This window comes from Adiantum capillus-veneris, chromosome 20 (genome assembly GCF_014529385.1).
Source record: "Adiantum capillus-veneris isolate H3 chromosome 20, ASM1452938v2, whole genome shotgun sequence".
Lineage (NCBI taxonomy): Eukaryota > Viridiplantae > Streptophyta > Polypodiopsida > Polypodiales > Pteridaceae > Adiantum > Adiantum capillus-veneris.
Window position 1 is genome coordinate 82743127 of NC_140950.1, and position 27954 is coordinate 82771080.

Below are 27954 nucleotides of genomic sequence, written 5' to 3' on the forward strand. Positions count from 1 at the left end.
GGCATCAAAACATATGGCAAAACACATAGAAACGAAGCTTAGGGACCTTATGTAGCATATATATACACAAGACATCAGCTTAACAATACAACGGCATCTGATCATACATAACAAGGATATAGAGAAGCAAGCCAAGGATGGCATAATCCCTTGTCAAAAACAATCAACCCAGCAAGTAGGTATGATCCTACTAGCAACACATCAATACCTTAGAGAATGATGGCGAGGATGGTGGCCACGGAGCATGAGAGAAGACTCCTTATTTAGGTTTTAGGGCTAGTAATGTAGCATACTAGAGGGAGAGAGAGAGAGGGAGAGAGAGTAGAGCTCCATCCATAGCTCCTCGTTGTGAGCAATGTCGCCATAGATTCGTTGCTTGGTGAAGTGGGTGAAGTGTGTTGGTTTTGAGTGAGAGAAGGCCTCCTTATATAGGTTTCTGAGAGGGTTTAGGATTAGGGATAAACATGCTTAAATCCGCTCATTGGGGTTACTTTTTGCTTAGGGTGGTCAACAGATTGAGGTCACCTGATATGTCACCATCAAGATATTCTCTAGAGTGATGTGAGAGGGGAGGGTAAATGCTGATTTTTCTGATTGTGACACATGGGGATAAGGCCTTGACCAGCATTTAAGAGCAGGTAGGTGGCTGTTGAAACTGGAGGTTCTGCACATGTCAGGGGGGGACCTGTTGGGTCCTCCTGAATATCAAATTCTCAAAAAATCCTCAACCATGGCTTCTTTTGACATGTGTTCTTTGAAAAAATCAGCATGTCTCTTTTAAACTCAAAAGTCTTTATCCCTGTTGACTCACCTTTACCATAAGATTTTCCCCTTTTCTCCTCCTGTAACGGCATTGTTGATGCCCAATCACTGCTTCTAGTAACAGTGAACTGTTACCTACCAAATACTTATGGTGCAGTAAAAAATATTTACCATGGGTAAAAAAAGTTACTGTAGGTAAAAAGTGATTTGTATTTACCATGTAGGAGAAAAATATTTACTGTAGGTAAAAAATATTTACTGTCTGTAAAAAAGTGAAAACGGAGTATGCTGTGCTGTGAGTCCACACGAACATCCTCGTGTAAATTTCACTAGAAATTCACACCTAGAATGGGCTATTCTGTAAGCTATAGGTTGTAGGCATGCATAAGAGCTCGTTCCCACGTATCTTCTGTCCATGGCACTTTTTACTCTTTGGTGCTTGTGAAGTAGATTTTTCTTCACTTTCGAGATCCCTTGGACTAGAGTATCCTCATCTCCCCAACAACTGACTGTCCCTTTATTGCATCTTCAGAAGGGGTCCTAAAAACCATGCATCAGAGCTTAAGCTCAAGAAGCAGCCAAAAATAAGCCAGTGGGGCAGACGAGTTGATACTTCGAGAACAAACCAAGTTTGATAGTGGGTCGGTGAGAACTCAACAAAAATCTTGGAAATTAAAAAGAAATAGAATGAAAGCAAAGAGGCCAAGGGAAAATATGGCTTTAGAGATGAAACTAAACCAAACAAAGGAACATCTCAAACGTGAGCAAGAGAATAAGGAAAACGCTAAAGGAGCGGAAGAGTCGAGGACTGTATCAGGTGGATCAGTCTTGGTTGAAAAGGTGAACGAGCATCTAGATGGTATGTTACAAGCCTACAAGGCAAGGTTGAAGAGAAATAAAAAATTGGAACAAAATTTGTTGACCTATTCGCATTCTAAAATAGAAACCAAATGAATGGAAATGTGCAAAAGGCTCATAGAGAGGGCTCAAGCTCTAATGATTCCGGAAACATTGAAAATACTTGAGCAAGTAGTACATGTGAAAAAAAAGGAAAACGCAATCACACTCAAGGAAAACAATACGAGCAAAAGAACCATAGTAGAAAAAGAAGGACCATTGGATACAAGGGTTGCTACAAACAAAACGGATGAGGCCAAGTATTATGAGATGCCACCAATTCCTGAAGTGGATGGACCGTGGTCGCAATCATTATGAGAGACAATCAAAAACTAGAAAAGACGAAAGTCTATATGCTACCATATATTCCCATAAAGCTGAGTGTAATTTTAGATCCCAATTGGCCCTTGACTCATTGACATATTTTGTGAGCACTGTGCATAGAATTTTATTTGTGCTCTCGGCTTGCCCATTTGCTTGAGGGTGGTATGGCACTGATTTTGAATAAAGCACCATAAACTCATGCAATAGACAATCAACTATACCATTGATGAAATGAGTTTGTCAATCATTCACTATGTCAATTGAAGGCCATATCTAATGAAAATGTTCTCAGACAAGTATTGCTTCATCGTTTTGGCATTGTTCTTTTGTGTCACCTTGGCTTCTACCCATTTGGTCAAATAATTTGTGGCCACTATTGTTGGGAAGCGCGTTCCCTGATCACCAATGGTTAGCATTAGGCTATGGTGGGTGAAGCCTTAGCTTTGCCATGGTAATAGGTTTGGGGTTGGAGAGATGGAAATTAGGGTTAGGTTATGTCAAGAGTAAGAGCGCACACACACACACATAGATAGATAGATAGATAGAGAGAGAGAGAGAGAGAGAGAGAGAGAGAGAGAGAGAGAGAGAGAATAGACAGAATGATAATTCTCAAAGTGCAATGATTCGTTAGAAAATAGCCTCTAATATAAGCTTAGTGGTTTAGAATCATTGGCTAGAGAGATTGCACCCTCTTGCTATTGGAACATGTCATCATTTCATCCATCCTAGTAGACAAGGGACCTTTCCCATGTGGTGCCACTAGTGTGGGCTTACCCTAACAATCACCCCCTTAAGCCAATTATGCTTGGGAAAAAATACAAAGATGTCATAATCTTCATGTCATAGGATACTCCTAGGTTCTACCAATACATCTAGGCATAGTACATGATTCATCATGGCGGTTCTCATAACAAATTCATCATCCATGGTTCAATAGTACTCATCCTAGGCTCACAAGGCAGACCTATGGTAATACAAAATCATATTCATGTCATAAAAAAAATTTAATTCATAAACGAAGTAGGGTCGTCATAGTCGCCACCTTCACCATCTTTTTCTTGGTGTCGTGATGTCGTTGTTGTCATCTTCATCATCATGTAGTCATATTGGTCTACTTCATTGGTCAGGTTTGTCGAGGATGCAGGCTCCATCTCCAATAGTGGAGAACACACATACATATCGTAGTGTGTGCTCATCTTTATTGAGCAGAACTTAAACAGGTTTATGCAAGAGTTAACGCAATAATTTGGGGGTCTTACCAATTTAATGGCAGTGTCTACCCAAAGGTTTACAAGAATGCAAATCCAAAAGAAAATATTAGGCTTTGCTGTGGTATCTTCTCGCTTGAACCAACTTTTGATCAAGCATGTGTGGAAATGGTTCCTTTGATGAGCTTGATTACAAAATATAATCCTTTTTGTTTATTTTGATAATGGCAGTTGATTGTCGTGAGCATCAAGGTCACCGAGTGAGTTGAGGCAGGTAACTGACTGATGGGGAGGAGCTGGGAGCACAATGGAAGAAGAATACGCACGCACACACTCACACACACACCACCATAGCTACACACAGGTTGAAGGGGGAGAGCCAACGTATTGTATGCCCCCTTTCTTTCTTCTCTTATCTTATGCACTAAGGCACAATACACATTGTACTTAGTGTTAGTGGCTCACACAAGTGTATAGCTGTACACTTAGGGTTAGCGGCAGTTAGTGATGGGCGGTCGGCCACATGGCCATTAAACCTATCATTCTCCCACTTGATGGCCAATGTGGGAGACTATAAAAATGGAAGAGCACCACGCTTCACCCAATGCCCATCAACTCACAACAGTGTTGAAATTGATGGCTAGAGAGACTCTTAGTGAGTGCATCCGCTGTGTTCTCTGACGTAGGAGTCTTCACTAAATCAAGGCTCTTGTTTGCCAGGCATTCACGAGTGAAGTGATAGGGCACATCAATGTGTTTTGTTATGGAATGAAACACTGGATTGTTAGCCAAGGCAATAGCACTTTGACTGTCACAATGAAGAACTGGTGTACACTGCTCCAATCCAAGATCTTTCACTAGGCGTGCAAGCCAAATAGCTTCTTTGCATGCTTCACTCAATGCAACATACTCTGCCTCTGTGATAGAAATGGATGTACAATCTTGAAGAACAGATCTCCAAGAAATAGCAAAACCAGCAAATGTGTAAATCCAACCTGTTGTTGATTTACGACTGTCAACACAGCCTGCATAGTCACTGTCTACAAATCCCGGAATGGATGACTCTCCACGACCATAGCATAACTGTCTATTTGTAGTGCCACTCAAGTATCTGAGAATCGACTTGACAGTATCCCAATGATTTTTACCAGGGTTAGACATAAATCTGCTGACAACTCCCACTGCATGTGCAATGTCAGGTCTTGTAGCCACCATGGCATACATGAGACTACCACAAGCTGAAGCATAAGGAATTTTAGCCATCGCAGCTTTTTCCTCAGCAGATTTGGGACAATCGTTCTTGCTAAGTTTCAAATATGCAGGCAATGGAGTACTCAAGGCCTTCCCCTTCTACATGTTGAAACGATCAAGAACCTTGTGCACATACTCTTTTTGAGAAAGGTACAACAACCTCTTCTTACGATCACGAGTAATGCGCATACCCAAAATGTGATTGGCTTCACCCAAATCTTTCATGTCGAATTGACTTTTCAGCTTGGTTTTCAAGTCAGCAATGTCCTTCTTAGAATGATCATCAATAAGCATGTCATCTACATAAAGGATAAGCATAATAAGCTGTCCATTTGGTTGTCTTTTCATGTAAAGACATGGATCCTCATTACTGCGCTTATAGCCTAGGGAACGCATAAATGCATCAAACTTTTGATACCATTGTCTGGATAATTGCTTCAAGCTATAGAGACTTTTCAGAAGCTTACAGACAAAATGTTCCTTGCCCTTTAGCACAAACCCTTCAGGTTGCTGCATATAAATCTCTTCCTCGAGATCACCATGTAAGAAAACTGTAATGACATCCATTTGATCAAGCTCCATATCTTCAGTGGCAACCAAAGCAAGCAACATTATTAGTGCCGTCATCTTGACCCTCGGAGAAAAGATTTCCTGGAAATCTACACCATATTCTTGCTTGAAACCCTTAGCCACTAAACGAGCTTTGTAATTCTCAACATTGGATGCAATCTTCTTCTTGTAAACCCATTTACAAGGCAAAGCTTTCCTACCTTTTGGCAATGGAACAAGTTCCCATGTTTTGTTCTTTGCAATATTGGATAGCTCCCTCTTCATAGCGTGTTCCCACTGAACCTTATCATTGGCTAGCATAGCCTCTTTGTAACAAGAAGGCTCACCACTATTTGTCAGTAACACAAAGTCCACGCATGGAACAAACCGTTGTGGCGGATGTGAGACTCTTTGAGATCTCCTCGGCTGATCAGAGCTTGTACTAGCGTGTGTAGTAATTGGCTCTGGAGCTATCTGTGCAGGAGGTGATACATAGGAAAACGTCACTTTCCGAAATTTAACCTCTTTCATTGACTGCCTATGCATCTTGGTCTCATTGAAGACAACATCACTACTACGGATTATTGATCGACTTTCCGGATCCCATAAACGATAGCCAAATTGACCATCTACACCATAGCCAATAAAGATACATTTCCTGGACTTAGGGTCAAGCTTAGCACGCAACTCCTTGGGTACATGTGCATAAGCTTCGCAGCCAAATGTACAGAGTTTTCCATAAGACAACTTATGTCCTGATCATAACTCCAAAGGTACACAAAACTGTAATGAAGCATGTGGCGATCTATTGATCAAATATACGGCTGTGTATAATGCTTCAGCCCAAAACACTTGCGGTAAATTAGACTGTGATAGCATAGACATAATCCTCTCTTGGATGGTCCTATTCATTCGTTCGGCAACACCATTTTGTGCAGGGGTATAAGGAGCTGTAAACTCACGCTTAATTCCCCTACTTGAACAGAAGTCTGCAAACTCTTTGGAGACATATTCTCCACCATTGTCTGAGCGTAAAGCTTTCAACTTATGTTCAGACTGAGTTTCAACACTCGATAAGAACTTATTGAAGCAAGAAAAGGTCTCATCTTTAGACTTCATGGCATAGACCCAAACATGCCGTGTTGCATCATCAATGAATGTAGCATAATAGGACGCACCACCATGGGATTTAGAAGGCATAGGCCCACATAAATCACTATGCACAAGCTCTAAGGGTTTTCTTTCTTTGTCAAAAGACTGTGTACGATGTGCTCGTGTTTGCTTACCATATTGACAGTGCTCACAAAAGGGAAAATCTGAAAATGACAAAGACGGTAAGTAGCCCAAACGAGAGAGTGTCTCCATTTCCTTCTTTGACATATGTCCTAACCGTCTATGCCACAAAGCAACAGTTGGCAGCTCGGTCACCGAAAGAACACTGTTCTTGTCAGATACATAAAGAGGATAATGTGTACCAACTTTGGAACCATGGGCTAAAATAAGATGACCTTTCGCAATACGCCAAGACTGCTGATGAAAAGTGACTTTGTAACCCAAGTCATCAAGACGTCCAACCGAAATCAAATTTCGTGTCAAAGCTAGAACATGACGCTCATTATTTTCAGTCAACATATTGATGTCTTGTGCATCACAATCATCTTGCACTATGTTCAATTCTTCAATCTTAACCGAACTCTTTGGTTTCTCCTCTTTATCATCATAATCTTTGCCTTTACCTTTGTCCTTCTCTTTGTCACGCTTCCAAGCATAACGATCCTTCTTTATGTGACCAAACTTATCACAATAATGGCATTGAACATTGCGGCTTTGATCTATCCTTTGATGCATCTCTATTGCCCTCTTTCTTGGACTCACATTGCGAAGAATGGCCCTTACGTTGCTTATCATCCCTTTGCACATAATGAGCTTCGCCATGATATGAGCTAATCATGGTCTTTGGACGCATCTCCTCTGACAAAAGTGCACTAATAACATCATCGTACTTTAGCGTACCATTAGGAGCAGAGTTACTAACAGCTGTGCAAAAGATATCCCAAGAGGGTGGCAACGAACAAAGCAAAAAGATTGCTTTCATCTCATCATCAATGGTCATGCGCTGTGCACGAATCTGGGCAAAAAGAGAATCACAATCATTGATATGGCTGGCAACGCTAGCTGACTCCTTCATACGAAGGTTGAAAAGTTTTTGCATCAGAAAAACCTTATTGCTAGCCGTATCCCTTTCATAGGTGTCGCATAATTTCTGCCATAAATCATGAACAGTCTCGCATTCTAACACTGAAAACTACACCGACTCTCCAAGGTGCAGTCTAATCGTAGACCTGCATAGCTCATCAAGCTCCTCCCACTGAAACTGAGTCATGTGCATATCTTCAGTTCTAGCCGCATATGTAATAGGCAACTTTTGCTTCTTTTGGACAAGCACATCATGCATTTGGTTCTTCCAAAGCTGAAAATTAGTGCCATCAAACTTCTTTATGCCATAAATGTCACGGTCTTTGCTAGTAGACATGGTGACAAAACTACCAAAAGATTCTGGGAAAATTTCAGCAGAGTCTCTTTTGTATTTGGGACTATGTCAACCAAAATACGAGACAAAATGACCAAGTATGTCACTCACAAAGCATAAAAGAGAGCAATGCCTCTCAAAAGCACACTGTATAGAGACAAACTAAGGTGCATAAACTGTCAAACTGACCATAGACCGCCAACTCGGCGTCAAAAGCACCTATACCACTCTATACATGTCCTATGGCGAGGCCTCGTAAGGGATGCTCCAGCTACCTGTATCACCGAAGGTATCTCCACATTTGAGAATACCCCAGCTCAATGAAAACCTCACGCTATCGACCCTCAAAAACGTAGGTTATGCAGCAAAAAACGTATAGCCAAGTCTCATAAATGGCTATCTTTCGGACCAAGTCTCAGAAATGGCCGAGAATGCCGTACTAGCCAAAAGATGGCTCCACAAAAGCGTATAATGGCAGTATCCACAAAGACGTACAACTCTGTCAAGACGCTCAAACATGCGTCAAAAGCATGTGCCTGCAACTAAACATCCCTGCGGGGAGTCAATCCGCTCTCAAAAGAGCTCCAACACTGTCAAAAGTGTCAACATATGCATGTACGCATAAACAACTACTCCCACTGGAACCATAATATGGCAAGCACTGAAACTTGTAGCCTGTACCTATACCTGTAGTCGAAGAAGACAATGCTGTCAAGCTCCCACTCTATGTGTGTGTATGAGGCCACTCCGAAAGAGCCGTGGGCTCTCGTAGATGGAAGAGACCGCAACAAAGGTATCTGTAACTGGCTATGGAAGCACTGCAGCACAAATTACCACAAGAGGGCTGAAAATTTCAGCTCCTGAACCGTAGCTCCACCGTAGCTCGAATGGGGTTTCTGATGGCTCGAATGGCTCCAAAAGGGGGGTAAAACACTAGGACACCTGGTGGAAACTCTCTCGGGAAGCTGAACTTGCCAATGGCAAAATTAGAATCCTGTTTGCACTCTTGAAAGTGCGTGCGCGTGCGGAAACGATTTCGGGAATGAAACCGCTCTGATACCAGATGATGGGGAGGAGCTGGGAGCACAACGGAAGAAGAATACGCACGCACACACTCACACACACACACCGCCATAGCTACACACAGGTTGAAGGGGGAGAGCCAACGTACTGTATGCCCCCTTTCTTTCTTCTCTTATCTTATGCACTAAGGCACAATACACATTGTACTTAGTGTTAGTGGCTCACACAAGTGTATAGCTGTACACTTAGGGTTAGCGGCAGTTAGTGATGGGAGGTCGGCAACATGGCCATTAAACCTAACACTGACCTGTGGGGCCACTCTAAGGAGCAAAAAATGCAATCGACGGTGTTCTGGACTGTAGCAGGTAGGAGTGCAGATAGACAAGGGAGACATATCTATAGGGCAAGTGTAGCTTTAAAGACTAGTTGCAAATCGTGAGCAGTAAAATTGAGCAGTGGAGACTAGTTTGCAACAGAGTTACAAAGGCTTGGAGTGTTGGAGCACGCTGCCACAAGTGACAAGCTCAATGATGATGGCGAGACTTGTGTAGATAGCGCAACAGACAAGAAGGGTTGGTACATGGCCGCATGCTACCTTTAGCACGTGTCAATGGTGATGCTTCACTGCTTCAGAGCTTCGAGAGTTATTACCTTTTGAATGTTGTCGTCAAACAATGCTCACAGCTTGTTCACGGACCTGAAGCTCTTCATCAAATAGGCTTGAGTGCCTCTTTTTCCACTTGTGAGTGGACATCCCCTTTAAAGGGCTTTGACTTGCTTTTGCTAGGTTCCCACATCGTGGGTCTCACAAATAAGGAAAGTGGTAGTGTGCAAATAGGATGATGAGCATTAATGAACACACACACACACACACACACACACACACACACACACACACACACACACACACACACACACACACACACACACACACACTACTTTGGATCTGAAAAAACCAATGAGCTTCAAAGGATGTCAACTTAATTGATCAATCCAAATGGAAATCCTTGGCTAATTTAAGCTCAAAGAAGTGTTGTGGAAAGCTCTTGGTGAGAGCTACATCCACACACAAATTATGAACTCCAATTTGCCCAATATGAGGAGTCAATAAGTCTACTTATTATGCGAGGAGATGCAAAGACTAATTGAAAAATATGCAAAGGACATGCGAAATTAACGCCCTCTCACCTAATCATCATGGGTCGTGGAGCATGCTGGTATCCCAAGTGATGATTAGGGAGTGGAATTTATTAATAATTCAAGAGATTAATTAAGCTACTAATGACAGTCAAATAAAAAGGTTGATTGGCCTAGGTGTGATACCATCGGCTCTGATACCACTTTTGGGAAGCGCTTTCTCTAATCGCCAATGGTTAGCATTAGGCTATGGTGGGTGAAGCCTTAGCTTTGCCATGGTGTTAGGTTTAGGGTTAAAGAGATGGAAATTAGGGATAGGTTATGGAGAGAGAGAGAGAGAGAGAGAGAGAGAGAGAGAGAGAGAGAGAGAGAGAGAGAGAGAGAGAGAGAGTATAGACACAATGATAATGCTCAAAGTGTAATGATTCATTAGAAAATAGCCTCTAATATAGTCTCAGGCGTGAATGGCTTCAACCCTCTCTCCCATATCCATTGTTGAAATATGAAGCAGCCACCATCAATAAGCGGATAAGAGAAGAGCCGACCGTACCACTCTACAACGCAGATACCTCCCAACCAGAAGGGGTCAGGCTAATTGTTGACTCTCAGCCAAAATGGAGGAAGGTCTCGCTCACAAAGTACCCACAATATCTAATCCACTAGGTAGAGGCACCAAAAAACATCAGAGACAACCTCATCTTTTGTCCTCTACCAAGGATCAGGACGTGGAAAGCCCAGGAGATCTTGCAAAGGAGCCAACCCACTTGGCTGAATTACCCTAAGCTGCCGAGCTTGAAGGCAGGTGAGAGAATAAGTGTCCAATACATGGTGAAAACCCTAACGGGAGCCATCAAATTGTTCACTGGCTCACCGGACCTTACATGCATCATGATGAAGAAAATCTGCAAAACACTTTTGGCAGTAATTGAGACTTTCAAACCAGGCCAGGTGACAGACAGTATCTTTTTCTTCCAAGATACTTACAAATGCGCTTATGATCTGTCTGGTCAGCCTTCCAAGGAGGTGATACATGCGCTGTATCAAAGGATAATGTTTCTACCATCCTATCCCTCCAGGCCTTTGAAGAAGCGTTCTACATAGGCTTCTTCACAATAAACACTAATATTTTCGGCCCAACAATGATGAACCTGCATGCAAGATACGAATCACTGATCAAGATGCGTGAAACCATATGATGAAGAAGCGGATCAGCGGCCATGTCGGGGACGACATGAGCAAGGAGGGGGGGATTGTTAGAAGCTGGACACACCCCACGGAGACTAACTACTCGGAGGATTATCATTTTTTTGTAATTATTCATTTATTGAGGAAACCTGATTTTTCACCTTGTAAATATTGGGACTTACAGAAGTTTCGAGATTGTATCCCAGTTTTGCTAGATAGATGGAGTAGTTGGTTGATTTTGGAACTTTAGGGTTTGAGAATTGTAAGGTATATATACCACTTTTTGACCTTAATGAAAAACCTTTTCTCATTTTAAAAAAACAAGTTTTGAAGTCTGTGAGTGACCGTACTGTGTACGAGAGAGAGTGTGAGCTTCATCTTGACGCTACGTGTGCACCGATGGTCGGAATCGAGTGCAGAGAAGTGCAACGTGTTGCCCCCGATGAGAGCTACGCGTCGATACCTACATTGCGCGTGTACGGTCGGGTTTTGCGAGCTCCTTCTACGAGCTTCATCTGGTGATTGGGTGAGCATACGTTGTCCGATTTTGCATTGTAGCATATCCACGCGTTCACATTGAGTAGAGCTACACATTAGGCACTTTAGATTTCGGAAACGAAGACCTGCAAATTTCGGCCAGACATCCTACGTAATTTTGCACCGGGTGTTTTGGGTTGGGATTTTGGTTCATAGACCTTAGGGAGAGTGACCTATTGGTGTTAGTAGGGTCTCCTTCAAGTTCTATGGTGTTTCGAGATTGTTTGATGGGTGTTCGGCTCTAGAAAGCATTGTAGGAAGTTTCCTCTTATGCACTCTTGAAGGCTGTGACTTAGACAATTGGTAGAGACCTCTATAGGAATTAGATAGGAGTCGGTCGAGTGTAGGTTGACACCTTATGCTTGCTTCCACGCGCCTGCGGGTCGAGCTTCGTCCTTAGCTAACATTATATGTTAGGTGAGTTCTCGTTGTGCTGACGCCGTCGCGGTGTATCCGTCCAACAAGCGTCGTCACTTGGATTAATTGATAACTAGGAGTTTAAGCTCCCGTTTTTACAAGATTAATCGGTTCGTTAATGACACTGAGGCGTAATAAGATGATTAATCAATATTTCAACTGATGACGGTGATGAAATTTTTTGCTTGTCACTTTACCTGCTTAAACTGCCCCTTGGATTCTGCAAATTTTAATTCTTCTCACTACCTCAATCTTCATGCTTCAATTATTGTCAATTGTTTTGTAGCTTCCTACTCTGTGTGCTTTACACTACCTTAATTTCCAAAAATAATCTTTGACCTTCTTATCTAATTGTTTTGCTTTGATTGTAGTCGTGATTTATATGTCCTTGGTGCTTTCTCTTTCCCAGTTCAAGAGAGAGAAAGAGGGTATCCTTGCTTATCTTTGAGATCGAGAGATAGAGTCTCCCCTGATTTCTTCTTCACTCCTTCTTTTCTTAGATCCAAAAGCGAGAGGAAGAGATAGCCTCTTGCTTCTTTGCTTCTCCACGAGAGAGAGAGAGAGAGAGAGAAAGAGAATCTTTTTCCTTATGTCCAACTCCCTTCGTGCATGCCCTCCTCGTTTGAGCTCTCCCCCTCGAGAGCCTTCAACTCTCCTCCTTACCTAACCTTCTCCCTCGTCTTCTCAATATATTCCCTTCTTCCTTGCTTAAGCACGAGAGAGCGTGAGCTTATCCCCCTTGCTTGTCGAGAATGATAAAGATCGAGTGTTCTTTTCCTTACTCAAGAATGAGAGAGCGAGAGCTTCTCCCCCTTGCTCATGCAACATGAATCATCTTTCTTCTTCAAGCACGAGAGCTCGTTTCCTCTTCTTACCTCTTCAATCACCACAATACTGTTCCCTCCCCTATGTTCATTTCCCTTTTTCACAATACCGCATCCTCGATGCTAGGGAGCATAGAAAATGTCCCTTGATGATGTGGCTGCGGATTTCGCAACAATGCCAAACGTGGCAAAACTTGCGCTAAACATTTTCACCCCAGCCTCCTGAGCAAATCCCGTTTCTTGGTTGGAATCAACAAACACCTCCCCAAGCCTGCGCGAGCAGTTCTCTCTCTCTCCCCTGCACCCCTTGTAGCCTGCACGCCATTGCCATCTTTTTTTTTCTTTCCCTTCACACTCTTTGGTTCACACCCCTCCCAATCTAGGGTGGCCATTACCCCAAACCCCTTGGGCGGCCATTTGCTCCTTACTTTGGGCGGCCACATTGGGCACCATATTTGGTATACATATTGGGCAAGGCACCACCTCGCACGTCATCATTCCCCAGTATCCCCTGCCGAGCAATCTCATTAGTTTTTCTCTCAATCAACACGCTCTAGGAGACAACATTTCGGACTAAGAGCTCATCAATAACTTTTTGTGCTTTTGTAAATAACCACATTTGGCATACATATTGGCTAAGGCATTGCACACTAATAAAACATTGCCTCTCAACGCATTTATTTGCAGCAATATCATCGTAAATTTTGTTACACATGTCAATTTGTCAAATAGTGTTACTTGACTTCATGATGCAAGTATAAGTGATTGCATTTGAGGAATGGCCTTCCCTTTGAATTCAGTTAATTTCCTTTCTGCAACCAGGCTGGGTAGATCTTGCAATCATTGTTCTGCATAAGATGACATTCTGAACAATCCTCACCAACGTTAGTCATTGTCATTGGATTCAAGCATTAATGTCTTACAGCTCCAAACTTTGATTGACAAGCTATAAATTCCTATAGACTTCTCAAGTTGCATAGAATGCATACTAACCCTCCTGAGGCATTAAAATTCCCAGATGGCACACAGACCAAGGTGACTGACCTGGCATAGAACTGGCCCCATCACGGAAACTTAAACTGGTAATAACTTGGCGACCAGATCTTCGATTGTTGATCTGAAAAGATCAACGCACTCCACAAAGTGAGCACTTCAGGTCCATGCATTCACTTCATTTTGTGCCCTCAGCTACAGTTGCCCAATCTGGTACGGATCTGCAATTGACTCAAACTTCAAGCTGCCATAACATTCATCGTAGCTCCAATCCACAAGCCATAAAGACAAGCCAGTAGAGCACTTCAAGCATTTTAGTTCTATATCATAAACTCCCATCCGTGCTCACTTTAAGCATACTTGTTTTTAGGATCATTAAGGAATCTATTGGCCCTTTTAAGCCGCATCTGATATACAATACTCATAAAACCAGCTTGTTAGCAAGCCTTGAACACAGATCATTCATCAGGTAAGCTTCAATTAAGCTTTATGTGCATCTTCTTGGTATCTTTCTTAGCATGCAAGCGAAGCTGCACAACATCCATCCCCTCTAAACCTGCAGAGCCTCCGGTCTGTGCTAATTTTTGTTCAATCTGCATCTCATATTGGTACCTGAAGATCTTTTCCATCATCAGACTCATGTAACTAGTAAACATATGAAAAATAAAATAAGGCTTATACCCTATCATCAATGTTCTAGCTTAATCATTAGGTAGTTTCCCATCAGAAATCTTTGAACCATATCTCGAAAGACCTGTTTAGTGAACCCCGCCAGACTCAAGTGCTCCAGTTGATGATGCATATGGCTTGACCATCAAGCTCTCTCTAGGGAAATTGTATCTGTTGTATCTGCATCCCTAAAGCATTCAATTATGGAAAACCTGTTTAGTGAGCCCCGCCAGGCTTGAGTGCTCCAGTTAATGATGCATACGGCTTGACCATCCAGCTCTCGTTAGGGAAACCTATCAAGCTCAAGTATGCCTTACTCTGTCTGTACACGAAATGGCCGTCAAGTCCTTTACTTTAATTTTTGGTAGCAGAACCAACTCAAAAGATGTGAAGATACTTCATCAATTGTCCAAAGAAGTCAGTTGGAAGCTAGCCATGTAAGCTTATTGATCGCATAACCAAAAACTCTTATGACTTAGCATAAATCTAGAAACCAAAACCTTGAGCCATGCAACTTGCTACAAGAAAATAACTCATATCCTTTGAATCTGCACCATGTACTTTGTCATGGCACATACTTGAAATAGTGGGTGCCACTGTCTGTCCCAGAGACTCATATTCTCCACATGTGGAATATGTCTCATGTAAGAATGTCTGAAAAAAGAACATCCTTCAAGTACAAGATCTACTTGTGCATGGAGATAACTGCAAACGTTGTACGACGCGAGTGATAGGGACCCTCATTAGCATTGCTTCACACAGGCTAAACCGGAATCCTTGAGTTCCTAGACCATGTTGTGTCCCATGTGACAACATGTGCCAAATAAAACCCTACAAGTGGGTCCATAAATCCGTAATGCAAAAGTTTATTTTGGACACTACATCCCAAATTTCTTGGCTCTCTCTTACTTGACCTCGGCATTTCTCTTAAGAGAAAAAATGGATGACGACATAGTTTGTGCATCCAACGTGTAAAAAGAAAACAAAAAGAAACAGTACCTGAAGGTTGAACATAGTGTTCACTAATTCGTAATGAAAGACACCTACCCTAATTTACCATCTGTAAAGGCGAAACACTAATTGAAAATTAGTGAAATGCAAGTAATATTGCACATGTAACCTTGGGTGTTGCCTTTGCAATCCAGACCCCTTGGTTAAAATCAACATTTTCAAACCCCTTGGTTAAACTTTGCAGGGAAACTTCTCAACTAAAAGCCTGCCCTTGGCCTATGTCCGTGACCCCCCTTGGGGTTTGCCCGTGGCATAACATTTCTTTGAAAGTTGAAATTTCTCCACTACCCCTTGGCAGTCTATGGACTTATTGCCTTGAAAATGCAAGTGTGAAGGTTCCAAGAATTCACGGTCTTATCCCAAAAATTGTACACATATAGGCACTCTTAGTGAAAATAGGAGCTTTGCTGAAGTTGGAGTCGTATTCACAATTGAATCTTTTCTAGACCCAAAAATCCATAATCTTTGGTTTTTGTGAACAACCGTGCTGTTGAAATGCTGGCTTCATCCATACACCTTGGTAGAGATATGCCCTTACGAGTTTAGGACGTTTAAAAACTCAACTTGACTTTCACACTTAAAGTGTGTAGTGCTAAAATAATGCCCTGAAAATCACTAATGGCAAGAATCTTACTTGTCCATTATAATCGATGGGTACTTAACTGGACAGGATTGTTTGATCTTGAAATTAATCACGGATGGACTACAAACAGATGGCTCTTAGCCATGCCAAAATAGGTGGTAATAGATGGCTCTTAACCCTTCCTATTGGCTCATAGTTCTTCTTGTTATTGTATTGACATAGAAAGATTTCAATAAAATCATGCCTACTTGCACCTTTCCCGCATAGAAGTTGGAAAGAGAGAGAGGGAGAGAATGTTGGCGGAGGAAAACCTCTTATTCGAATGTGTTGTATTCCCCTTGCATATGATCAAATGAAAACCATGTCTATGTCTTAGCTTATCCTATAAGCGTACAACTACACTGTTTAAGCGTGTAAAGGAGAAGGAAAATGAATGCCCCTATAGCCTTGCACGAGCCACACCATCGGAAGGAAGAACTATTGCACGATCGAAAACACCTGTGGTAACCACCTATGGGAATTTATGAGAAACCCTCCAATCATGAGACACATGTGACATTAAAAAAAACCGAGGTCATCATGACAAATCTTGTCTTGTGGAGATGTCCATAGAATATCCATAGGCAAAAAAAAGTTAAAAGATGAAGAAGTGATGGCCGGCCCGAAGCGGCCCGAAGCCGGGGGTGTTCTCTCTCTTGCTAAAAAATGAGCTCTCTAGAGGTTGTGCAGGTGTTGCAACTATTAAAATGGGGTATTTCTTGTCTTTTATCCCCAAGATTTTTCTCTCTCTTCTTAGCCAACAAGGTTCTCTCCTCGGGCATCTGGCTCCTTTTACGCCTTTTTTGGGAAAAAAATGAGTTGTCGATGACCCTTTGACCAGAGAACGGATTGGGGGGCAAGTCGCTTGGGACCGAAATAAGTGGCCAAGCACCTTTCCAGGCTTTGTGAACTCCCAAAATGCACCATCTCTCTCCCCATGAGCCCACGAGCCCCCATAGCCAAGCCTTGAGAGAGTTCCTCTCCCTTTGATACACCTATAGTGGGCACCCAATGTGCCTTGTATACCCCCCACTTTCCCTTTTCCTCTTCTCATGTGGGATAATCTCCCCGCTGTTGAGAGACAGAGAGAGAGCACGAAAATAGAACCCCAAAGTGTGTAGAATACACATGTGAGATGATGTATATATAGAGGGGACCTGGGTGCTATATAAAGAGAAGCAATATATTGAGTAGCTTCACATATAAGCTCAACACCCCCGCTCAAATAAGGGTCCCTAATTGTGGATGAAAAAACCCTTGGGGGATCAAGGGAAAAACCCACAGCTCTATATACACCCACCGTTATATTATAAAAATCATTGAATGTACAAGCATTCATGAGGAGCTAATCACTCCTTTTACAATGAATATTTTATGAGGAGCTACATCCTTCCTTTTACGATGAATGTTTTATGAGGAGTTACATTACTTCTATCCTATCAAATACAATAGTAAATACAAAGGTTCAATAAAGAGGTGTAAAGTCTATCGATTAGCTCGTGATCAGAAGTGTCTCCATGAATCTGCTGTGTAGCTTATCATCAATATGGCATCACCAAACATGTCTTTATAAATCTTTTATTGTCACCAAGTTTGTCTTCATGAAATCAATTCTTTGATCAATCCTACATAGATAATAGACTCAAAAAAAAAAGCATAGTCATGATTTTTTTTAGCGTCGTTAGTGAAATAATTACATTCACAATGCCAATAAGAGATGGTTCGCGATGCCACTCTTTTGACAACATATATACGCAAGACAATATATGTGTACATAAGGTATGAACGTAAAAGTACAAGATGCATGATTACGTGATGCAAAATGACATGTGTATACACTACATAAAATGACATTTATCAACGTAGTGATGTCAATGAATATCATCAAAGTATTAACAAAACATCATCATTGTATCAATAAAAATAAATAAATCATTATGGTATCAATGAAAAGCATCATGGTATCACCGAGAATAACCATTGTATCAACGAAACAACATCATGGTATCACCGAGAATAACAACGAAACAACATCATGGCATCACCGAGAATAACCATGGTATCAACGAAACAACATCATGGTATCACCGAGAATAACCATGGTATCAACGAAACAACATCATGGTATCACTGAGAATAACCATGGTATCAATGAAACAATATCATGGTATCACCGAGAATAACCATGGTATCAACCAAATATTATCATGGTATCAACGAAAATCACCATGACCAAAGTACTAACAACACATCATCATGGTACCATCAAAAACACTATGGTATCAACGAGAGATTATCAGTAAAACGAGGTAAACTATATCTCTAGAAGAATAATTATACCAAAATCAATGAGCAAATATATCATATAGCAAAAGATCATATACCATCAGTAGCTTGACAAAATTTGGACGATCATCAACGGCTCGATTGAATCGGAACGATATTCATGACAGAATCCATGAACAGGTCTATAGACATTTGATATATGTATGCAATCTAAGAACGAAAATTCAAAATCTACAGAGTTTAGAGAAAGTTTCTTCTGTAAAGTTGTAGACCACATCGATTCCGGTGGCTCATACGGACCGTTTGTGCAAAATCCTTTTCAATTAGGAGAAAAATCAAAAGCAAAAAGTGAAACTTTCTTTTCAAACATGTACGCAGTCTGAGAACGATAATCCAAAATCGTTGCAGAGTTTAGAGAAAGTTTCTTCTGCCAAGTTGTAGACCACATCGTTTGCAATGGCTCACACGGGCCGTTTTTGCAAAATCGTTTTCAATTAGGAGAAAAATCAAAAGCAAAAAGCGAAACTTTCTTTTTAGACATGTACGAAGAAAACCAATTAGTAAGCATTTATTGCTCTACTTGGAGTTTTCTTGCCATCAGTTAAAGCATGTTTGCAACTAGGTTTAGTCTCTTCATGTATAAGCCAGGTTCTCAACCTTGAACGCTAGTTATGGTGGGGTTGTTTACTGATGAAATTGGAGAACAAGTCAAGGATATACACTTGGCTGATGAGTTATGTCAACAAGTTATTTTCATGGAAAGTGAAAAGAGGTATTGTTTCGGGCACATCTTTGTTGTGATAACTCGTTTAGCATGCTCATGTGCATTCTAAATGGAGTCTACACACTCTGATTGGATTGGAGCTGCTAACAGAAGATGGTTGTAGATAGACAACAATGTACAAAATCAAGATTCTATTCTTGATTTCATTGGACCTCCTACTGAACCGTGTTTTGACAAAACAAACAGATGGATCCATGAGGGATACCAATGTGGAAACCATTAGTGTTCTTATGAAGATCCTACCACTTCTGTTTTTGCGGACAAAAATGCTTCTCCAAGGGGGGAGTAATGTCATGCCAAGGGTAGGACTATAGGAGGGGACGGCCCTAGCCAAGGGCCAATGGATACACATGCGGTACAGGGGCTATATATAGCTAAGAGCTAGAGGGCCAAGGGCCTATATATAGGTATGGTTGGGTGGTTATCGACATGTCTATCTTCCCTATGGCCTTTCAATTTCTAAGAGTTCCAAGTCATGGGTTGGGTAATTATTCTCATGATCTCTGAGCTTTTGGGAAGTATAGGCTATTGGCCTACCTTCTTTGGAAGGACTATTCCTAAAGATAGCTTGCTAGCATCTACTATAACTTCAAACTCCTTGTTGAAATCAAGAGGCTTAAGATTAAGAGCTGATACTAGGTAACCTTTTAACTTTGCAAAACTAGCCTCGTTTTTTGCTCTACATTTGATTCTCATTCATTTCTTGATTAATAAAGTTCAAGGTACTGCAATGAGAGCATAATCCTTGACAAATATCCTATACCATTATTTGATTCCAATAAATCCCCTTATTTCATTGATGAAAGAGGATGAAAGAGGGTTGAGTCCATTCTACAATGTCCTTAACTTTAGCTGGGTCGATTGAGATACCTTTTGAAGATATAATAAATCCAAGGTAGCTGACTTGGGAAGAACAAAAGGTACATTTACTCTTCTTAGCATAAAGCCGATGCTGTTGTAAGAGCTCTAATAATTTACGAACATGCTTTTCATGATTGCCTCATCTTTATAATAGATCAAGATATCATCAAAGAAAACAAAGACAAAATCATCTAGGTAGGGCTTGAAAACATCTTGAATTAGTTGATTGAAGTTTTCAAGAGCATTATTAAGACCAAATGGCACTATTGTGAGCTCATAATATCCATACCTAGTATTGAAAGTTGTCCTTGGAATGTCTGATTCTTTGCTCCTTATCTGATAATACCCAGATCAAAGATCAATCTTTGTGAAGATCTTAGCCCCGTGAAGCCTATCCAGTAGTTCATCAATCATAGGAATGGGGTACCTACTCTTAACTGTAACTTGATTAAGCCCGTGGTAGTCTATGAAAAGTCATGAAGAACCATCCTTCTTCTTTTCAAAAAGGACTGGAGCACCCCAAGGAGAAGTACTTGGTCAGATAAATATTGCTCAATTAGTTGCCTAAGTTTCTCTTTGAGTTCAATTGCTTCAAGGAGTGACATTTTGTATGGTCTCTTTGAAATGGGTTCACAACCAGGGATAGTCGCGATTTTGTGATCAACTTCTCTAGGTAGTGGAACACATTTGAATACTCTCTCAACAAATCAGGTTGAAAGTTTGAATCTGTGTCTTCTACCTTGTTGAGTTTAACTACATAGAGTTGTTGACCCTTTCGTAAACCCTTAAGAAGTCTACTAGCCTTGACTAAGTGAGCTCTAGGTTTTCCGTCTTTCCTTGACCTAGAACTTCATTCCCTAGTTTGTATGTAAAGGTAAAACTAACTTGTGCATATTAAATATGAGCTTGGTGTTTCCTCAACCAGTCCATCCCCAATATCCCATTGTACATCCCTATAGGTAAAGTGCAAAAGTTAACAGAAATAGAGTATCCCCCTAGTTCAAATCTTACATGTCCTAATGTATGCTGAGTTAGGACTTCCTTTTTGATTGTTAGTTCTATATATAGCCTTTTAGTAGGATACTGGTTTAGTTTTAGTTTCCTCATGAATTTAAGAGAGAGAAACGAGTGTGTGCTTCCACAATCAATTAAGAATTTGATTTGCTCACCTTGGCAAGATCCTGTTGCTTGAATGACTGCATATTGCTAGCCAGCATTAGTAGTCTTGTCAATAGTGGCATGTAAAGTTTCCCTCTCTTCATCTTTCTCTTTTATAATAATGGTATGAGTTTGAGCCATCACTCCTATTCCACAAACTCTTCCTCTGTTCCTTCATCCACGATAAACACGATTGGCCTCTAACATTTGGTCCTACAAGAATGGTATTTTTGGTTGTTGCTACATTTCTTCTAGGACATTGACTCATGTAATGACGCTCATTACACTCAAACCAATGAACATTTGGATGTTGTGGTTGAGTTATTGTAGTTGCTACTACTACAGGCTGAGGTTGATAATCTTGATTTGTAGGTCTAGGGCTCCAATTGTTTGGCATTGCCCTTTGGTTTCTAAAGTTTCCTCTTCCTCGATTCCTAGCCGTCTTTTTAGCCAGAGGTGTTTCCCTTAAAACAACATCCTGAAGTGGTGTGGGTCTCATTGCTTCAAGAAGGGTATCCAAGGGTTGATTCAATCCTTGACTGAACCATGCTACCTATTTCTCAATGGACATTTTTTGGGCATATCTTTGCAAGGTTATGAATTTGGAGTAGTACTTTGCGACCAATAAGGATATGTGTTGTAGAGAAAAGAACTCATTCATTTTGGCGTCTCAATGATTGGGTAGAAGATATTGTGTTGTAATTGCTCCTTTAATATCCTCCCAAGACTAGGAAGATCTTGAAACACCCAAGTGCTTGCAATGTAGTTTCTACCATATTTTTGCATTGCTAGCAAGATGAAAAATTGCAAGCATAATTTAGTTTACAGGTTGGGTTCCTGCAGCTTCAAAATAGTCTTCCATTGCCTCAATCCAGGCTTCATCATCATGCTTGGTATGGAGGTTTTTCTTGTGTATGGCAGTGTATAAGGCATTTGACGATACCTAAACAATAACATGCTTGTTGATAGTTTGATTTAAATCCTAGTGCAATATCATGTACTTTAATCTTCCACAACCCAAGACAAAATTTTGAAAGCAGCTAACTTTATTAAATTCAAGATGTTGTAACTTTATTTATATCAAGATATGTACAAAGCTGAGATTCATGGATGAGTGTCTTTTTATTCTATCAAAATATATACAAAGGTTTGCTTTTCTAAAAAGTTATATGATTCTTAGAGTCGGATTTTTAGGGACATAGTGGTACAGTTGATAGGTATTTGTTGATAATTTTTTACAGTCCACTATTTCATTTGAGTAGTAGCTTTTATACATATCTTTGCGGAGTTCATAGAATACAAGACTCTTATTCTGAGGAAAGATATTAGGGAAAGAAATGGGTCTGATCTTAAAAGTAGGGATCACTTACACCACTTGATTGAAAATCCATTCATTTAAGGTCATGTCAAGGCCATCTTCAAAGATAACAGTGTAATCATCCCTAGTAGTTCCAAGGAAGTAGGAAAGTTGGATAACTCGTAGCTCTTCTCCCACCGAAGCTTCTTTATATTAGAGGCGAGCCATCCAAGCTTCCTCACATTCATGTAGATGCCACCTTTGAAGTCCCATGCAAGTTTCCATCCCCTTCGGATTCTTGTTGATGGAGGAGAGAAAGCCTTCATCAAAATCTTCATCATGTTGCATCAAAAAGTAAAATTTGAAGAGTGACAAGTCTCAAGATACATTATCTCAAAGGTCTTAAACTTGCGATACTCAACTTCAACATCTTCTTGAAACATCAATCATGGTAGGTTCTCGAAATTAAGTCTTCAATTCATTTTTTCAAATTTTCAAACAATAACAATTTTTCCACTTTCCTAACCTAGGCTCTGATACCACGTGTGAGGTCCCCTCCCGTATAACATATCCATTTGGAAATAGGAGGGTACTTGGCAGGTGGCTAGGCCCTAATCAATTGAGAAAAGCATAGTCAAGATAGACAAGATTTCTAATGGAAAGACTCTCAACATCAACTAATTTGTGTCCGAGCCATTGAAAAGGTTTCCTAGCCCTGTCTTGCAGGGAAAGCAAGAACTAACACAATAATCTAACGTTCCTATTTCACACCTTCCAAATGAGATAAATCCCAAATTCCTTTTTTCCCATAATTTTGAGAGGCACGTTCAATTGGGACTTCTTGTCTCTTGACACAACGAGTCTCTAGTTTCACTTCTTCTATCAATGAGGAGCAGAGAGATTCTTGACTAATCGTGATCACCTATCCTTCATTAGCAGCCTGAGCTAGTCCCCACTTTTCACCCCCACACTCACACTTTGCTTTTGCTTGTTTAATTACTACAACATGATTGTTCATACACAAAGTTCCTTTTCATGGTTTCCATCACAAGTTCGTTAAGATAGCCCTTCATCCATGATCAAATTGGCACCAAGATAATCTCTCCTAGAAGAAAAACAACATAGGACTCTTCTTCATTGAAATATCCAAACCCGAAGAGTTCACTCATCTTGGAGAGGTTTATTTCTCCCGGTGTCTTTAGTTTCCCATATAACTAAATTGTCCTGCAACCTGAGTACAAACTCATAGTGACTAAATTGCAACCTGGGAACCAACCCACAAGTATTATCTTGCATTCAATGCACCAACCCGCAAGATGTGTGCAACCATATGCACTACTTTAGCGTTCACTCTGCTAAGATCTTCTCCCTAGATATCAAAACTCCTATATCAATATAGGATTTTTGAATGAAGAAGATTTGAGATTTCTTTTCTATGAGCAAATAGACTACTTTCCAAACAATTTTTCCCTATTATTACAACTTAAGAAAATTGACAAGTTCAATTGATGCGGTTTTGAATTGGGAATGACTCACAATGTTTAGGTAATTTTGATCCTTCTCCTATTTACTCATGATGCAAGGAACAAAAAAGGAACTTAATTCCTACCTATTCTTGAGAAATAACGTCAATTTGTGGGATAAGTGGCATATCCTCATTCGTGAGGGCCTTTCCTTTGCATTTACCATCACTACTTGTGGCTTCATGATTGTGTGATCCACCATAGCGAGTTCTCTTGGGTGCCATCCCCACTACTAGATAACTTAACTTGAGAAGTTGTAAGCTAAAGTATAAGAATCCAATGGAGGTAGGGTAAATGATTATAAGTGTTTGAATTCTAGAACATATATGTTTGTTTTACACATCCAATAAAAACATATGCTTGCTTAATCCTAACATAATCTTATGATGAACATGCATTATGAACCATACACTAATCACATGATTAATCACTTATATCTACTTGCAATACATCATTTTAGTCAAAACAAATTCTTGAATATGATTAGCTAATTTATGCAAGCATCTAGGTTACATTGATGAAGAGTTTTGCATGCAATCAAGAAAATTAATTTTGTAATCGAGCTGTGAGACCTTTATTACTTTGTAATGTAGAGAAATTACCATAAAATAGGTATAATGATTGTTTATTTCCAATTGAGGATAGATAAATAAGAGTATAGCATTTGATAATAGAGTAGCAATCGGAAAGGATTCCAATTGAATAATATATGGTAGTATTTGAAAATGATTCCAATTGAAAAATAATATGCTAGCAATTGGAAACGATTCTACTTGAGTAATAGATTGACATTACTCAAATGTGTTGACATGTAGAGAGAGAGAGAGAGAGAGAGAGAGAGAGAGAGAGAGAGAGAGATGAGACAAGAGACACACCATATATGTATGCTCCCAAAGACTGATTCATATTAAGGAAAAGATACAAATATATAGGTGAGATCAGGTTGAGTAGAGTGAGCCATATATAGCTCCAACACCCCCACTCAAACAAAGGTCTCTAGATTTGGATGAAAAAACCCTTGGTGAGTTCAAGGGAAAAACCCAAACCCCTATACAATGTGAAAATATGAACTAGCGATGATGATGTGAAAGTGAACTGTGTATCTACGTACAAATATACAACTGACTCAGAGATCACAATGTGCAAATGTGGAGTGTGCATAGTGCATGGTACCTATAGGATTACAATGTCATATGTACAAATTTAGTACAATAGCAGAGAAGATAATCTAGAAAGAGTGAGGCCAAAGCAACTCCAAGCACCGAGCTAAGAGGATGAAACATGACTCGTTGAGGCCTTTGGCAAGAATGTTTGTAATCATCTTGTCACTTGGATAGTGTTCAACCATTATGGTGCCTTCGCGTACTTCATACCTGACATAATGATAGTGGACAACAATGTGCTTTGACTTATGATGTTGAACATAGTCTTTTTCAAGACTAATAGAACTTTGGTTGTCACACCGCAAGGGTGTGCTAGAAAGAGGAGAGTGACCAATATCAACCAGCATTTGTTGAATCCAAATCAGCTCACGAGCTACAAGCGATGCCGCAACATATTCTGACTCAATCGTAGAAACAACAACACAGCGTTGTTTCTTGCTGGTCCAAGAAACAAGACAACCATTTATAAAGAAGAAATTTCCACTAGTAGATCGCATAGAGAAATGTGAGCATGCCTAGTCTACATCTGTGTAACCCAAAAGAGAAATAGATTGCATAGAATCCGATGTGAGTTGTCTTCGATAGACCAAACCAAAATCTGTAGTGCCTTTTAAGTATTTCAATATACGCTTTGTTGTAGACCAATGCTTAAGAGAAGGATGTTCAAGATGTTATCCAAGATAACTAGCAACAAACAGAATATCAGGAAGAGTGTTCATGCCAACAAACTAAAGACATCCAATTAAGTTCTCCTTCATCTTCTCCATCTTTGTGGGCATTCTTGCAGACATATTTCCAACATAGTCACAATGGCCTACATAACAAGATGAGAAACAGAGTGTGTGACCTCTATTTAATGTCCCTCTTTAACGAATTTCAATTATCTCTCACATGAGACAATGCTTCGTTAATGCACCTCTTATAAGAAAAGGTATGCCATTCCATGTGGCACTAATTGACTAGCTTTATTGACAAGTCCATAATTTCTCCCAAGAGTTCCATGCTTTACTAGAGCCTTATATAGGCCAAAAAAGGGTGAAAAGTCATAATGGCCTACATAAGAGGATAAGAAAGAGTGTGTGTGAACTACTACTCAATGTCCCTCTTTATGGAAATAGAAAAACCAATGCTCAAAAATATCTCGGGCCCTCTTTAGGTCCGGTCCTACCCCCAAAAATATCACCAAAATGCATTAAGTTGTAGACAAGAAAGCTTGAATACTTTTGTGGTTAGCATAGCTTTTAGAGAATCTTCATCGTTGGATCATGTGTTCAATCCTTGCTAGCAGCTCTGTACCTAACTACCTCCTTGATGCGTTTGCAATTCACTCCCATTCTGTTACACAGGAAATCGTATTGGCAACTTTGTACCTAATTACCCCCTTGATGGGTTTATAATTCACTTCCATTTTTATTACACAGGAATCATATTTCGCATCGCGTTTTACCAGAAATCTGTCTATTTCGCATCATGTTTCACCCTTCCCTCCTCAAAATGGCTAATCGAAGCTCTTGCTAGATGTGTTGAGATTTGGGCATCTCCAAAATGCACCAGATGAAAGATAAGAAAGCTTGAATGCTTTTGTGGTTAGCATAGCTTTTAGAGAATCTTCTTTGTTGGATCGTGTGTTCAAGCCTTGTTGGCAGCTTTGTACCTAATTACCCCTTTGAAGGGTTAGCAACTCACCCCCGTTTTTGTTACATGGTGCATCCTTTGCACCCTTCTCTGCTCAAAATGGCTAATCGAAGCTACCCTACGACTCAATGTCCCTCTCCATAGGTGTATTATTAGGGATGTCAGCTTACTAGTTGTAATGTTTATTGCATCTGTTTTGTAACTACTTTCAAAGGTTAATCAACAAATGCCAACAAGTGGGTTCTGCGTATCAAGTTCTAAGCATTAGCTCTTTACTATGATGCAGGTATTCCTTCTGCTTGGCCTTTCAACTTAAGTGGGACGGCCAAGAATGCTGATCATTCAGGGCCACAAAAAATATTTAACAATCTAAAAAGGTTATGTGAACAAGGGCGAGTTGCAACTGCATACCGGCTGTTAGAGGTACTAGAAAAGAATGGGATCAGTGTTTCCTCAAATTGACTGTACTGTATACTGCAGGACTGTATATCCGCAAAAAACATCTATATAGGAAGGCAAGTCCAAAATTTAATCACAAAGAAAAATCTTCAATCAAGCACTTATTTAGGTAGTCATTTAATTTGCTTGTTTGCTCTTTGTGAAAGTTTACATGAAGCTCAAAAAGTGTTTTATCAATTTCAACATCCGAATGTTTTTGCTTGGAGTGCAATATATCTGTGCATGCAAAGGTGGGGAATAATGAGGAGGCAATCAAACTTTATTACTCACTACGAAAGTCCGGCTTGCATATGGATGGAGAAGTCTTTGTTGTTGCACTTCAAGCTTGTGCAAGTTTGCAATCTCTCAGTGAGGGAATATGCATTCACAAGCATATTACTGTGAGTGGGCTTGAAGTAGATTTGTTTGTGATGTGCAGTCGTGTGGACATGTATGTTCAGTGTGAAAACCTTATAGATGCTTTTAATGTGTTCAAAAGAGTGCCCGCTATGAATGTTGTGTTATGGAATACGGTGATTGCAACATATGCTAAACAGGGTCATCTTCTGACTACTTCTAAGCTTGTCGAACACATGAAACATGAGGGTCTACAACCAAATATTGAGACATGGAACGTTGTAATTGCAGGTTGTGCACAAAATGGCTGCAGACTACCTGGAAGAGTGAATATACTAAGTATGAAAGCTTGGAGAAGGCTTCAATTTACTTACTAAGTTCGCAGTTTTGTGCTTGGAGGCAAAAGTCGCCCTGGTTCTTTTTAAAACTACCATACATGGGGATGCTATTGACAGAGAACTAGTCCCTTTCTACTTAGGGCGGAGCAGAGATGATTCTTTGTGTTGCCGACCA

The 27954-nt window shown here is 40.4% G+C and overlaps 1 protein-coding gene across 1 annotated transcript; it reads left to right on the forward strand.

Moving 5' to 3' along the window:
• Positions 1–1476: 1476 nt before the first annotated feature.
• On the forward strand, positions 1477–27818 carry LOC147432825 (pentatricopeptide repeat-containing protein At4g16470-like). The gene is made up of 4 exons (XM_086491994.1): positions 1477–1621; positions 26933–27069; positions 27127–27161; positions 27263–27818. Exons 1-4 carry the CDS (start codon positions 1477–1479, stop codon positions 27816–27818), a joined length of 873 nt encoding a protein of 290 aa, XP_086348120.1.
• Positions 27819–27954: the final 136 nt, after the last annotated feature.